The sequence below is a fragment of the Marmota marmota genome, unplaced genomic scaffold (genome assembly GCF_001458135.2).
Source record: "Marmota marmota marmota unplaced genomic scaffold, marMar, whole genome shotgun sequence".
In the NCBI taxonomy this organism is placed as follows: domain Eukaryota; kingdom Metazoa; phylum Chordata; class Mammalia; order Rodentia; family Sciuridae; genus Marmota; species Marmota marmota.
Window position 1 is genome coordinate 4,397,299 of NW_026000130.1, and position 12,769 is coordinate 4,410,067.

The window sequence follows — 12,769 nt, forward strand, 5'->3', positions numbered from 1 at the left end:
TGATGGTGATGGTGGTGATGATGGTGGTGATGGTGGTGGTGGTGGTGATGGTGGCGGTGATGGTGGTGGTGAGCAGCAGCACTGGGGAGACCTTGAGTTTTACTCTGTGCCAAATTCGGCACAGATGCCTTCATGTGCACTTTTTCCTGGATCTTCTCAGCTGTTCTCAGTGGTGGGGACAGTCTTGTGCCCTCTTTCAGGGAGGGAAACTGAGGCCCGAGTTGAGGGATTTGCCTGAAGTCACACTATTTATGACCCTGTCTCCTGGGGCATCACAAACAGCGCGTGGCTCCCAGGGGCATCCCTTGCTGGAGCCCAGAGGAAGCCCCTGAGTTTCGCCTGCCCATCCGCCATGCCCTGTCCTCAGAGGGAGCCTTATCTCACTCAGTGACAGACGACACCAGCGCACCAACGACCAGGGCACTTTTACAGATGAGAGACTGAGACCCAGATGGGTTGGGAACTGGCCACAATGATGCATCCAAGGAATCAATTTGCTTTCAGGCCTCCAGAGTTCTTGCTAGAAACTTCTACCCAGGGTGTGAAGAACACTCCCCACCCCCTCCGAAATGTGGAGAGTCGATACAACACCTCCTCCTGCTCCCCTCCCAGTAACCAGGTTGCCATGTGTGGATGGGCAGGTTGGGTACTGCACAAGTGTGGCCTATGATAAAAACAGTGCCCACGAGCCAGCCTGGTGGCCTGTGTGCGCACGTCCCAGATGGCAGCACATCAGCCCAGTGCAGGGACAGTTCCTTTTTCTGATTTGCACAGAAGTACTCTAGGGGCTGCCTCTTGTTTGGCTGAGGGCACCAGCAGTGGCCAACTGGCTGATCCGTGGTGGCTGACGTCCTGGGGAAGCTGTGAGCCAGCGCGGCCCTGGGCTGTGTACATTCCACCCGAAAAGGAGGAGCGTGTTTGTGGCGGGGGTGTTGCTTGGTCTGGGAGCTGCATCTCTGCGGTCAGAGGAGAGGATCCTGCACAGCTTAATTGTGCTGTGACCATGAGCCACTTTGATGTGGCCCACATAGATGCTGGAGTCTTTTCAACAACAGAGACAGAGTCTCTAATTGATGAGCTTGCTCATTCCCAGTGTCCTGCCCCCAGGCCATCGCTGCTTCTCAGTTGTTCCCTGTCAGCCTGGCAGTTCCCTCGCGCTGGGAAGGTCTGAGCCTCAGTGGCTCATCAGGCTGCCAAGAGCCTGCCACACATCATGCACCTGCGCATGCTCAGCTCTGATGCTCCTGAGGAGAACTAGATCATTATTGAACACTGATTGTGTGGCCAGCACCATAGGAACCCTCTACCTGCCTTCACTTACCTGACCTTCCCAACAGCCGAATGACTTAAGGGCTGTGATGACCCTTTTACAAATGAGATAATAACACAGAGAGGTTGAGAAGCTTGGTCAGAGTCACACAGCTAAGACAGAGCAGAGTTGGGATTCAAACCCAGGCAATCAGGGTCCCAAGACTGCAGCGTTTGACCACAGCTTTGCAACAGACATTGAGAATCTTTTACATTCGTCATCCTATTTAATCCCGTGAGGTTTATGAGCTGTTTTATGAGTGCAGAAGCTAAGGCTCGGAGAGACCAAGAGCCAAGTTCAGTGACATGAAGGTCCAGGATGGAAACCCAGGGCGTTCTGCTTCTCGGGCTGAATAACACTGTTCCCCGCAAACTCTGCCTGACTTCAGAGGCTGAGCAACCCAATCTGCTTCCTCTTTAGCGTGGAGAGTGAGTCTTGTCCTCGGGGTTGTTCCTGATCTCCCAGGAAGGGTTGAATGGAGCATTCTGTTTTCAGAAGAAAGGAAGGAGCCAGTTCCCGGCCCCCCAACGCCCAGCCCATCATTATATAAAATAAGTCAGACCTCGGGAACGAGAACAAGGATCCCGAGGGAGCAGCCTGTGCTCAGGGACGTCCCGCCGGTCGGCCTTGTGCCGGGCTGACTTCATTATCAAGCCCTCCCCTGCCCTTTCCCGGGTCCCCCTCATTTCCCACGCATGGAGTCGGTTGCAAGCCTTGCACTGGGCTGTTTCCTTGGGATTTTTGAAGCGGCGCATCCTGTGAGAGCCGCTCTCAGGTCAGCACTTGGCTTCCATGTGGAGGTGGCCCCTACCCCGCAGCCACAGCTCAGAGCCCCCATGGCTGGCCCTGAGGGCGTGGTCCGTGGGTCCATTTTACAGCTGCAGAAACTGAGGCTCCGTGGAACCATTTCTTCAAGATGGTCCAAGAAACAAGTGGCAGAATTGGGGTTGAAATCGAAGACTTCAGACCCGTCCACCCTGCCAAAGGCTGTCGCGATAAATCAGCAAGGCTCACAGTAGGGCTTCAACAAGCTGCAGCTAATGCAGGACAGCGGGGACCCAGGGGAAATCTTGGGGTGAATTACCAGAGAGAAGAGGGATCTGCAGCTGCAGGGGAGTCCAGGGACCTGTGCTCGGGCTGGATGTGGCGCTGCGCGATCTCTGGGGACCTTAGCAGGGCCGTGGGACGAGGGCTGAGAGCAGGTAGGACATGGAACGGGGCGCGACAACTGGGGACCCGAGGCTGTGGCGGGCCGGTGGTCCTGGGCTGCAGGGCGGCTTTCCTTCCAGACGCGGGGACCAGAAGAAGCCACTGGGCTGTAGAGGCTCCTCAGGGCTGCGGTGGGAGGTCCCGGGCCGTTTTCCATGAGCTCTGCGGGGAGTGGCCCCCAAGGGCCTCGGGAGGCCAGAGGGTGGAGGACATCGGAAGGGCACTCGGCCAACCCAACCTACAGATGGGAGGACTGAGGGCTGCGAAGAAAGAGCAACCCCGTTGGAGCCCTTTAGAGCAGGGACAGATTCCCTGCATCATGTCATTTAACCCGCACGGAAACCCTGCAGACCAGTCCACCCGTCCACAAGCCCCTTCATCCGCCCACGGGAGCATCTGCCAAGGTCGTGGGGAGCCACAGGTCATCTACGGGAAGGGTTTCTGACAGTCCCCTCAGGTTGTAAGGGAGGTGACCAGGTCCTGTGGCCTAGTAGTTTCGTCCTGTGCCTTCTCCGTTGGCGACAGGCCCTGATGCACAAAGGCGCATTATGCGTGACAGTTGCCCACTGTGTTCAGGACAGTCACCTGCCGCCACCGGGGCCTGCAGCCCGGGACACCAGGCTGCGCCCCAGAGCGCAGGCGCGGGGCGGGCTCGGTTGGTCTAAGTCCGCGCGGATGTTCGCACCAGGATAAAATCACCCACGATGGGGCGTCGCTCTTGCTGAGCCACTGTGACTGTGTTCCGGGAAGGCAGGAGACAGACCTGAAGCTGCAGTGACGACAGCTTCTGGAGTCAGTGGGGGGGACCGAAGTCCCAGGTCCTGTGACAGCCAAGGACCAAGCAGGCAGGAGGCAGCGGAGAGGGACCGGCAGAGCCTGCCTTGGCGGCGGGCGGGAGGGGCGCCTGGGTGTGGCCGGGCCTGCCACTCAGGTCCTGGAAGTCAAGGTGACAACTTTGGGCTGGGTCCCGTGTAGATGGGGCCGCTGGGGGAAAGGCTGGGGGAGAAGGCGAAGGGCTCGCTCTGCTGGGGGAAACGGAGGGCGCAGAGGCTCCACCCACCCAGCGGCTTTCCTGGATCCCTACTATGTGCTGAGCACCTGCTAGTCCCTTTTCTTGCACTATCTCATTTAATCCTTGCCTGGATCCTGCGGAAGAGCCGTGGCCCCATTTTACAGATGGAGAAACCGAGGCCCATGAAAGTCTGAGCTGAGAAGTGGGAGGTGGGGTGGGGTGGGGGGCTGAGACTCACACCCTTGTGCCCCTGGGACAGGCCCGACCTGCCCAGCCGCTGACCCTTGTCTGTGCCCAACTCTTTTCAGACAATCGCTGCATGGACAGAAGGTTCCTCCCGGCCAGGTCCAAGCAGCTGATCGCTCTGGCCAGCTTCCCAGGGGCCGGCAACACGTGGGCCCGTCACCTCATCGAGCTGGCCACCGGCTTCTACACTGGCAGCTACTACTTTGACGGGTCCCTGTACAATAAAGGTGAGGAGACCGAGTGGGGAGGCTCTCTGGGCTCCGGAAGGTCCCCACGAGGAGCATCGGCAGTGCCCCTCTCGGAGCGCCAACCGTGTGCCAGGCTCCTCGTGGAGGTTCAGAGCACCGCAGATGCTCTCCTGGCCCCTGTGCCTGGTGTGTGGTCTGGTCTAACCCTGCACAGCAAACCTGGGTTGGGAGAGAGGAAATAACATGCCCAAAGTCACACAGTCCACCAGGGGTTACGCCCTATCCTTTCCTGATTCCAAAGCCCACGTCCTTGTTACTCTATCACAAGGGCAAAAAATCCCTAGGTATCTTACTGGGGAAGTGAGTTTCTTTTGGCTGTGTGACCTTGGGCAAGTAACTGTACCTCTCTGATCCTGCATGACCATATACAAATAAGAGGTAACTATACTTACCTCATGAGGTTGTCAAAGGCAATAAGTTGGTACTTGCAACATGCTCAGCAATAGTAAACAGACTATGAGTATTATGGTCTGGATGCCAAGCACAGCTTGGGGCTGATGAGGAAACATCCCTGAGCCCTAGCTGGGGAGATCTCCGGGTGCATGTCTTTTCCAGGGAGAGAAGCAGAGGGGAGGCAGAGACTGGGGAGGTTGGAGTCGCAGGGCAGGAGGCCGGGGCCTGTCCTGGAACCACAGCTCGGTCATATTCATTGGCCTCTGGTGGACTTCAGCTGTCATTGGCTGAGTGCCTGTTATGTGCCAGGCTCCGTGATGAAGGCTCACATCAGGATTTGAACTCGGGCCCTGTGCTCCTACACCCAGGCTGCCCTGTTTTTAGGGAGGTTTCTGGGAGGAGCCCAGGCAAATTCTGGAGCAGTGGCCAGAGGGGAAAGGCTCAGAGGAACCCACGGCTCAGCCACAACCTAACCCTCCCTCAGGATCGTTGAGGCCAAGGATCCACAGTGGCTTGATCTCCTGCTCCCTTTCCAACGGCCCCTGCTTCAGGGTGGTGTGACAAGGAGGATTCTGTTCTCCCTCAGAAACACAGTGACCGCCTCGTGGATCTGCCCGTGGAAAGCTCGACTTTCCGGGTGCACAGTGGTCTGTGTGCCCAGGGCTCGTGATCCCACAGCCTCCTGACCTCAGGGAGAAGGAACTGAATCCCTAGGCAGAGTCAGAGCCTCCAACTTTCCGTCTGAAAGTTCCACTGGAGGCTTCTCAGCAGTGAGATTTGGGGCAAGAGTCTCGACCTCTCAGAGTCTTAACTTTCTCATCTGGAAGATGGGGCGGTCAGTACTGGACCCAGATTTTCCAAAAGTGAGCCCACAGGCCTGTGAGATAAGCGGTGTGAGGCTTGGTATGGAACCTACATTGTCTTCCAACTGACCAGTGACAGGTGATCTCTGACGACCTGGGAATCACCAGGGGCCTTTCAAGTCCAAGGTCAGGCTGACCCCAGTCTGCTCATCAGGATCTTGGGAGCGTCCAGGGCTCGGTATGTTTAGACTGACCCCAGTCTCCCTACTTTTATATTCTAGAATCGCAGGAAGAGCAACTCATGGGGCAAGGTGTCTACTAAAATTGTAACTTTTAAAAAATAAAAAAGACTTAAAAGGAAATATAAACCCTCCCTGTCAACGCGTCCACCTGGAGCTGGGTCTTTTTGTTGTTTGTTTGGTACCAGGGAATGAACCCAGGGGCACTGGACCCCTGAGCCCCATCCCCAGCCCTATTTCGTATTTTATTTACAGACAGGGTCTCCCTGAGTGGCTTAGGGCCTCGCTGTTGCTGAGGCTGGCCTTGAACTTGCGATCCTCCTGCCTCAGCCTCCCCAGTCGTTGGGACAACAGGCCTTTTTATCAGATGTCTCAGTCCCCCTGAGAAAGGCCGATGGTGGCTGGTCACAGTCAGCTGAGGTTTTGAATGACCCGCCCATTCACTGGGGGCTTCCCGGGGAACTCATGTTGGCAGTTGGGTGCAGGCAGCGAAGACCCTGCCAATAGCGGCTGCTATGGCAGAGCCTGGCACATAGTAGGTGCTCCAGAATTGCAGGAACAGGTGGCTGCGCGAAGGGATGGAGGGCGAGGATGCGCGGGGAGCGCAGAGGCAGGTGGGGGGCTTTGGCTCGGCTCCCCCGCCCCAACCTCTGGCCTCCGCCCAGGGTTCAAGGGCGAGCGCGACCACTGGCGCAGCGGGAGGACCATCTGCATCAAGACGCACGAGAGCGGCCAGAAGGAGATCGAGGCCTTCGATGCCGCCATCCTGCTCATCCGCAACCCCTACAAGGCGCTCATGGCCGAGTTCAACCGCAAGTATGGAGGCCACATCGGCTTTGCAGCCCACGCGCACTGGAAGGGCAAAGGTGAGGCTGGGCGCGCAGCGGGGCCGGGAGGGGCCGGGGTCTGGGACGGGGGCGGGTGGTCTCCTGTGCACGGACCCCAGAAGGACGTTCCTAAGAGCCCAGTGTCCTGTTGCTGTCCCCGAGTGCACAGAGCCAAACTGCTCTGCCACCTACCGACCACCACACCCCCAGCGTCGGCCTCCACCAGCCCGGCACAGTAGGACAGGGCCGGCCTCTGCAGCCGGCCTCCTGGGCGGAAGTCCCAGCGCTACCCGTTCCTGGAGAGCTCCTTGACTACCCGGAACTCAGGCTGCACCTCTGCAAAGGGGCCATTAAATCGTGGTCTGGGCCTGGTGCCCTGGCTCACACCTCTCATCCCAGTGCCTCGGAGGCTGAGGCAGGAGGATGGCGAGTTCAAAGCCAGCCTCAGCAAAATGGAGGTGCTAAGCAACCAACTCAGGGAGACTCCTCTCTAAGTAAAATACAAAATAGGGCTGGGGTGGGGCTCAGGCCATGAGCTCTTAAGAGCCCAGGTTCTCAGAGCATCATTTCATGAATTCTCCCAACAGTCCAATGTTGGGAGGCTCAGAGAGGTTAAGTGACTCTCCTCAGGTCACACAGCTGGGAAAGAAGTGCTGACCCCCAAGATGATCTACTGGTAGATGACAGGGCTGTGTGGCTGTGTGGCTGAACATCTCAGCAAAGAGAGCCGCCCAGCCCCGACAGTGGCCTGAGATTGGAAGTCAGACCCAACTGCTGCCATCTTGAGTGTCTCCAACACTTCCAGGTCTTAAAACTCCAGACTGACAGTGTGATAATCCCTGTCACCATAGTCACTGCTACTGAGCCTTACTGAGAGTTGACCTCCTTCAACCCCTACAACAATGATCCCCCATTTTATAGCTGAGGTGATCCAAGTTCACAGAGGGCAGGGAGCTTCCCAGAGGGAGAGGGAATGGGGGGGTCCCCGGTCGGTGAGTTCAGAGTCGCAGTGAGACCAGATGATCAGTTTCTGGAGCCCCTCTGGGCTCCGGCCTTCGGGCCCTGCACCTCGATAATGGACCACAGATGGTCCTCAACTTACGATGGTTTGACTTACGATGCCCTGAGATCCGAGGGCTCGAGTCTGTCTTTCTGTTTCCTTAGAGTATTTGGTAAATTATGTGAGACGGTCAACAGTGCGTTCTAAGGCAGGCTTCACGTAGATGGTTGTGCCTGGCTGCGGGCTGAGCTGGCAGGTCTGGTGGGTCAGGGGACTAAGTGTGTTACCTGCAATATTTCCAATCTAGAATGGAGCCCCGGTCAGTGAGCTGTTGGTGGCTGTGAGCCACCTGGCCCAGAGCCGCTGACACCCACAGGTTCTCTGTGACTGTGAGCTGATGGGAGCTGGCCCCTGGTCCAGCCTCCAGGAACCAGGCAGCGGCCAGCCCAGCCCCTCCCCACAGAGCAGAGCAGAGCACGGGGTCGGCAGCTCCCTCCTCCACGTGGTCTCCGTGCAAAGCCTTGGCCTGCCTGACCAGCTGTGCCCCTAAGTTCCCAGCTACCCCCCCCCCGAGGGGGCTGGCGTGTCCCTCTCCCAGCCCCTCTCCCCCTGTCGGTGAGGGCTAGAAGCTGGACAGTGGTGACATGTGTTCACTCGTCCCCAGGAGAAAAGAGGCCTCTGAATTATTTAACTGCCTGACCGTTGGGAGTGAACCCTGGTCCCAGGGCGACTGAGATGTCTGTGGGTGCACGTGGCAGTAGCGGGCCCCAGGGGACGGCCCCTGCTTGCCAGAGCCGGGGCAGATGGGGGAGATCACGGGAGCCCTGGTGAGCAGCCTGGGCTGCCCGTCGGAACCCCCAGAGGAACTGGGAGGATCCCAGTGCCCAGGCTGCAGCCCTGAGCGTCACCCGGGTGCAGCAGAGACATCAGCCTATTTGAAAGCTTCTCAGTTCCTTCCGGAGAGCAGGGGGCTGACAACCCTGGGTTCTCTGTTATTAACAGGGAGACCGAGGCCAGTCCCTGGGACACAGTGTCAGGACTGGCCCCAGAGGGCAGCTCTGTGGCTCAGACCGCCCTCACTCCCAGGCCACGGGGGTGGGGGGGTGGCTATCAAGAGAAGCCCCAGGGCCCTGAGCATTTGCTGTCTCATCTAAACCCTCCAGGAACCCGGGAAGGGACAAGGGCTCTTGTCATCACGCAGGTGGGCCACGTCACCTGGCTAAAGCCCCAGACGAGCGGAATTCAAACCAGGCCCTGCCCACCAGGCTCCGCTCCCCCCAGGGACGTTGCTGGCCTCCTGGTGCATCCAGAGGTCCTCCTCTCCCGGTTACCCGCCCACCCACCTTAGCTTCAGACAAGTCCCTAATTCCCAGAAGCCACCGCGCCTCTCTTTCCTAATTGAAAACAGCTGGGACCTTTAAATCACCGCTAAGGAAGGAATTGCGACAGGCTGAACCTAGAGGCTGTGGTGGACAGGGGTCCTCCACACTCATCTCCTATCAGCCTAGGGTCCCACATCAGTCGGGGAAGAGGCTTCTCCCAACATCCCCTCCCAGGCCTGACCCCGATCTTCAAGCAAAGAGCCCCCCAAAGCGCAGTGCTCCCAGGCCCCACCCTGCGGATTCCTCTTCTGCCCTGGATCCAGAGTTTGAGACCCTTGCTCTTGAGTCTGCACAGCAGCAACAGCTTGGCCAGGGAGCTCCTTAGATATGCAAATTCTCAGGCTCCGCCCAACTGCTCCTGGATCGGAAACTCTGGGAGTGGGCCCCGCCCTCTGCAGCTGTGGGCCCCGCCCTGGGCAGTTGGCCCCGCCCCTACAGATGGCCCCGCCCTCTGAAGTTGACCCCGCCCTCCAGGAGTTACCGATGTGAACTCAGGCTTAGGCACCTCTCCTACTCAAAGTGCGGCCGCGGACCAGCAGCACCTACACCACCCAGGAGAGTTACCGACTAGTCTCAGGCAGGCCCCAGCCTCGTCTTAGGGGATCCGAATCTGCATTTTAACAGGATTCCCAAGTGCTTTGAGCTCAGTTGGAAGTTTGAGAATTGCTGCTTTAGGATGCGCTCTGTGTGGGAGGGGAGGGTCCCTCCTTAAAAGCAGAGGCCACCCAGCTGTTGTGTAGGCCCATTCCCCCCTTACCTTTGCCCCCCTCCCAATTATGGCTGGATTGAGGCTCCTACGCCCCCCCCCTTTGGTTCCACAACATTAATTTTACAACCTCCCTGGAGCGAGTCCAAAGTAAAATTTTATGTGATCTGATTACACAAGGTGAATTGTCCTGGATCTGCTTAATGAAACAGAGACTGTGTTTAATGATTCCAGGGGGAACTAGGTAGAGGAAGCCATCCGTCAGGGCTGGTTCCTCCGTGGACAGTAAGATGGCCAGGCGCACCTGGGCGGGGATTCTGGTGGAACCCGCAGTCGTGAGGGGGGCCGGGTGGCTCAGTGTGCCTTTGTTACCAGATTTGCAGGCGGTGATCAATGACCAGGAATCCTGAGTTAATTGAGGACTTTGGGTTTTAATTTTCTTCTTTTTCCCAGTGAAGTCACTTGGGAGCTTGGCCACAGGAGGGGGTGCAGAGGACAGATGTGTGGCAGAAACAGCGTGGCTATCTGCTGAGCTTTGGGAGGGAGGCTCAGACCCACATGGCGGGGCATTGCGGAGGTCTCAAGAGATGCTGGGGGGGACCAGCATCAGCTCAGATGACCAACGCTTACAGAGCACCTCCTGAGCCCCAGATGTTGTGCTGGGACCTTTGCAGACCTTACTCCACCCAATCTGCACCACATCTGTAGGAGGGGGGCCTTATCTGGACTGCTGATTTGCAGATGGGCCTCAAGGAGATCTAATAATATCCTCAAGGTCACCCGGCTCAGGTGGAGAGGAACTGCGTGTGGAGCCCCCGGCCACCCGATCACAAAGTCACCTATGAATAGACCCCGTGTCCTAGGTGACAGGCTGAAGCTAAGGGCCCAGAGGGTGGAGTAGAAGACAGCTGCCCGGGACGCAGCACAAAAAAGGAAGGCCACAGCCCGTCACAGCAGGTCCTCTTCCAGGGTTGGTGTGGAAGCTGGAGCCAGGTGCAGCCTGGGGTTGACGTGGGTTGAATCCTGCCTGGGATTCAAATCGCCTCATGTCTCTGAGCATCCTTTGCCTGGGTCTCAGGTGGGGCTAGCCATTCCTACTCCGCAGGCCGCTAGAGAGACAGGGTGAGATTGGGCAAGGTGCCCCGTGTAGCCCCTGACGCCCCCAGAGGCTCCAGCACGTCCATTCCCAGCTTACACCGGGGACAGAGGAGCCTGGTCTCCCCCAGAAGTTTGCAATCAGCAAGAACAGAATGTCCTCTCTGTCCCGCTGCATCCAAGGCCTGGGCACCCGGGCTGCCTGAGGGACCCGCCACCATGCAGACCAGCCCCTCCTTTTACTCCAGGGCCACCCTCAACCCCACCCCCACCCCTTGGCATCTCTCAGGGTGGTCAGAGGTGACAGGGTCTAGAAGTGAGGGTGTGGGGGGTGCTGGGTGGCATAGCAGTCACCTCGCAGTCACCTCCAGTGACCGGTGACCACAGCAGCTGTCCTGAATCACCAGGGGTGCTTGGAGGTGACTCAGGAGTGGGGAGATTCTGGGAAAGCAAAGCAGACCCTGCCACCACTGGATCCTCCTTAATCACCAGCTGCATCTGGCCTTAACCATTGTAACAATACGGGCCCAATTAGCCAGAGACATTGTAAATGATTTATTTTAAGAATAAAAACTCTCCCGTCACCACCATAAATATTTCTCAAACAGCCGTGGGACCCCAGGAGGGGACGGGGGCGCAGGAGTCTTCCACAAACTCCGATGTGTTCTGCAAAGGAAAAGGAGCCCTTTATCACGTTGTGAGGGTGGTTTTCGGATTTCAATTTAGTTCAACAGTCATTCACTTGGGCCCCTGCTGAGTCCCAGGCCCCGGGAGGTATCTAGGGTGAGGCTGCGGGTGCCTGGGAAAGAGCAGGGGCTGGAATCAGGCAGGCTTGATCTGGATGGTGCTTCTTTGCTGTGTGACCTTGAGCAAGTCCCATCACCTCTCTGAGCCTCAGTCTCCTCCCTGGTGGTGAATGAACAGGAGTCCTGATTTCAGGGTAGTTGTTAGGGTTAAATGAGACAATGGGTAGCCATCACCCAGCAGGAGATTCGGATTTAGTTGAAGAACTAATAATAAATGTCCTCACACACATTCCCCCAGGGAGGTGCTGGGTGGCACTGAGCCCACAGGAAGCAGTAGTGCCTGTTTGGAACTTCAGAGCACCTGCCCTGTGGCTTTCCAGCTGGGCTCAGAGTTGAGGTGGAAGTTCCTTTTCTCTGTTCCCAGCATCCTCCTCTCACCTGAGAAGAGAACAGGGTAGCAGTCACAGCTGGTTCGAGCCTCCATGCCCACGGCTGCATGCGCTTCCTACTTCCTCTGTACAACAGCCCCATTATTACCCTCCGAGTAGGGGCTCGGGCCACATGGGACACGTCAGCCGCCGTTAAAAGCCCAGAACTTGAAGCCAGATTGCCTGACCTCAGATCTGGCTCTGCTGGTTATTAGCTGAGTGACCCTGAGCAAACTACTTAATCTCTCTGTGCCTCAGTTTCCTCTCCTTTTGAATGAAAATGATGATGTCCAACCCCATAAGGTTGGGAGGATTACGTGGAGTTGATAGCTATATTAGCATAGCTATGAAAATACAATTATAGCCGGGCATGGTGGTGCTCGCCTGTCATCCCAGCTACTCCGGAGGCTGAGGCAGGAGGATCGCCATTCAAAGCCATCCTCAGCAACTTAGAGGGGTACTAAGCAACTCAGTGAGACCCTGTCTCAAAATAAAATGCAAAATAGGGCTGGGGATGTGGCTCAGTGGCTGAGTGCCCTGGGTTCAATCTCCTGTATCCCCCCCCCAAAATATATGTATATATGATTGTAGGTATACACCATAATACATAATTGACATGTTAATATAAGTTCTAGATAATTTATTAATGCATCTGATTCTATATTATAAATATATTATTTATATGTGATACATGGTTATTTATATATTACATGTCACATATATCACATGTATTTATATATGTAGTATACTTCTATGTAATTTAATATGATATATAAATGTGCATGTATATGTATAAAATATGCATATATCACATATATTATATATTAATCTTGTATAATTATGTAGTGTACACAATTTACATATTTCCTATCATATTTTCTATATTCATATATGTAGTGTAATGCGCATTTTCTGTCATCTATGATTGTGTATTTCTGTGTCGTGTGTCTCTTACGTTATCTTTCTATGCCGTAGTTACCCAGGTTTATACCTAGGGCTGTGCCTGGCCCGTGGTGACACCAAGTGGTGCCACCTTCCTCCGCGAGGAGGGCCAGAGGCGGTGCCAGGCCCAGGCCGGGGCGGGGCGGGGCCAGCGCGGTCAAGGCCGCGTGCCGCCCCGGGCTCC

At 56.5% G+C, this 12,769-nt stretch overlaps 1 protein-coding gene across 1 annotated transcript in view; it reads left to right on the forward strand.

Moving 5' to 3' along the window:
* The window catches only part of Wscd2 (WSC domain containing 2), a 62,649-nt gene that overhangs the window by 47,221 nt on the left and 2,659 nt on the right, over positions 1 to 12,769 (forward strand). The window contains exons 7-10 of the mRNA XM_048784890.1: positions 3,095 to 3,173; positions 3,269 to 3,464; positions 3,839 to 4,003; positions 6,125 to 6,325. Of these exons, the coding sequence (XP_048640847.1) occupies positions 3,095 to 3,173; positions 3,269 to 3,464; positions 3,839 to 4,003; positions 6,125 to 6,325 (641 nt within the window). The remainder of the gene's footprint in view (positions 1 to 3,094; positions 3,174 to 3,268; positions 3,465 to 3,838; positions 4,004 to 6,124; positions 6,326 to 12,769) is intronic.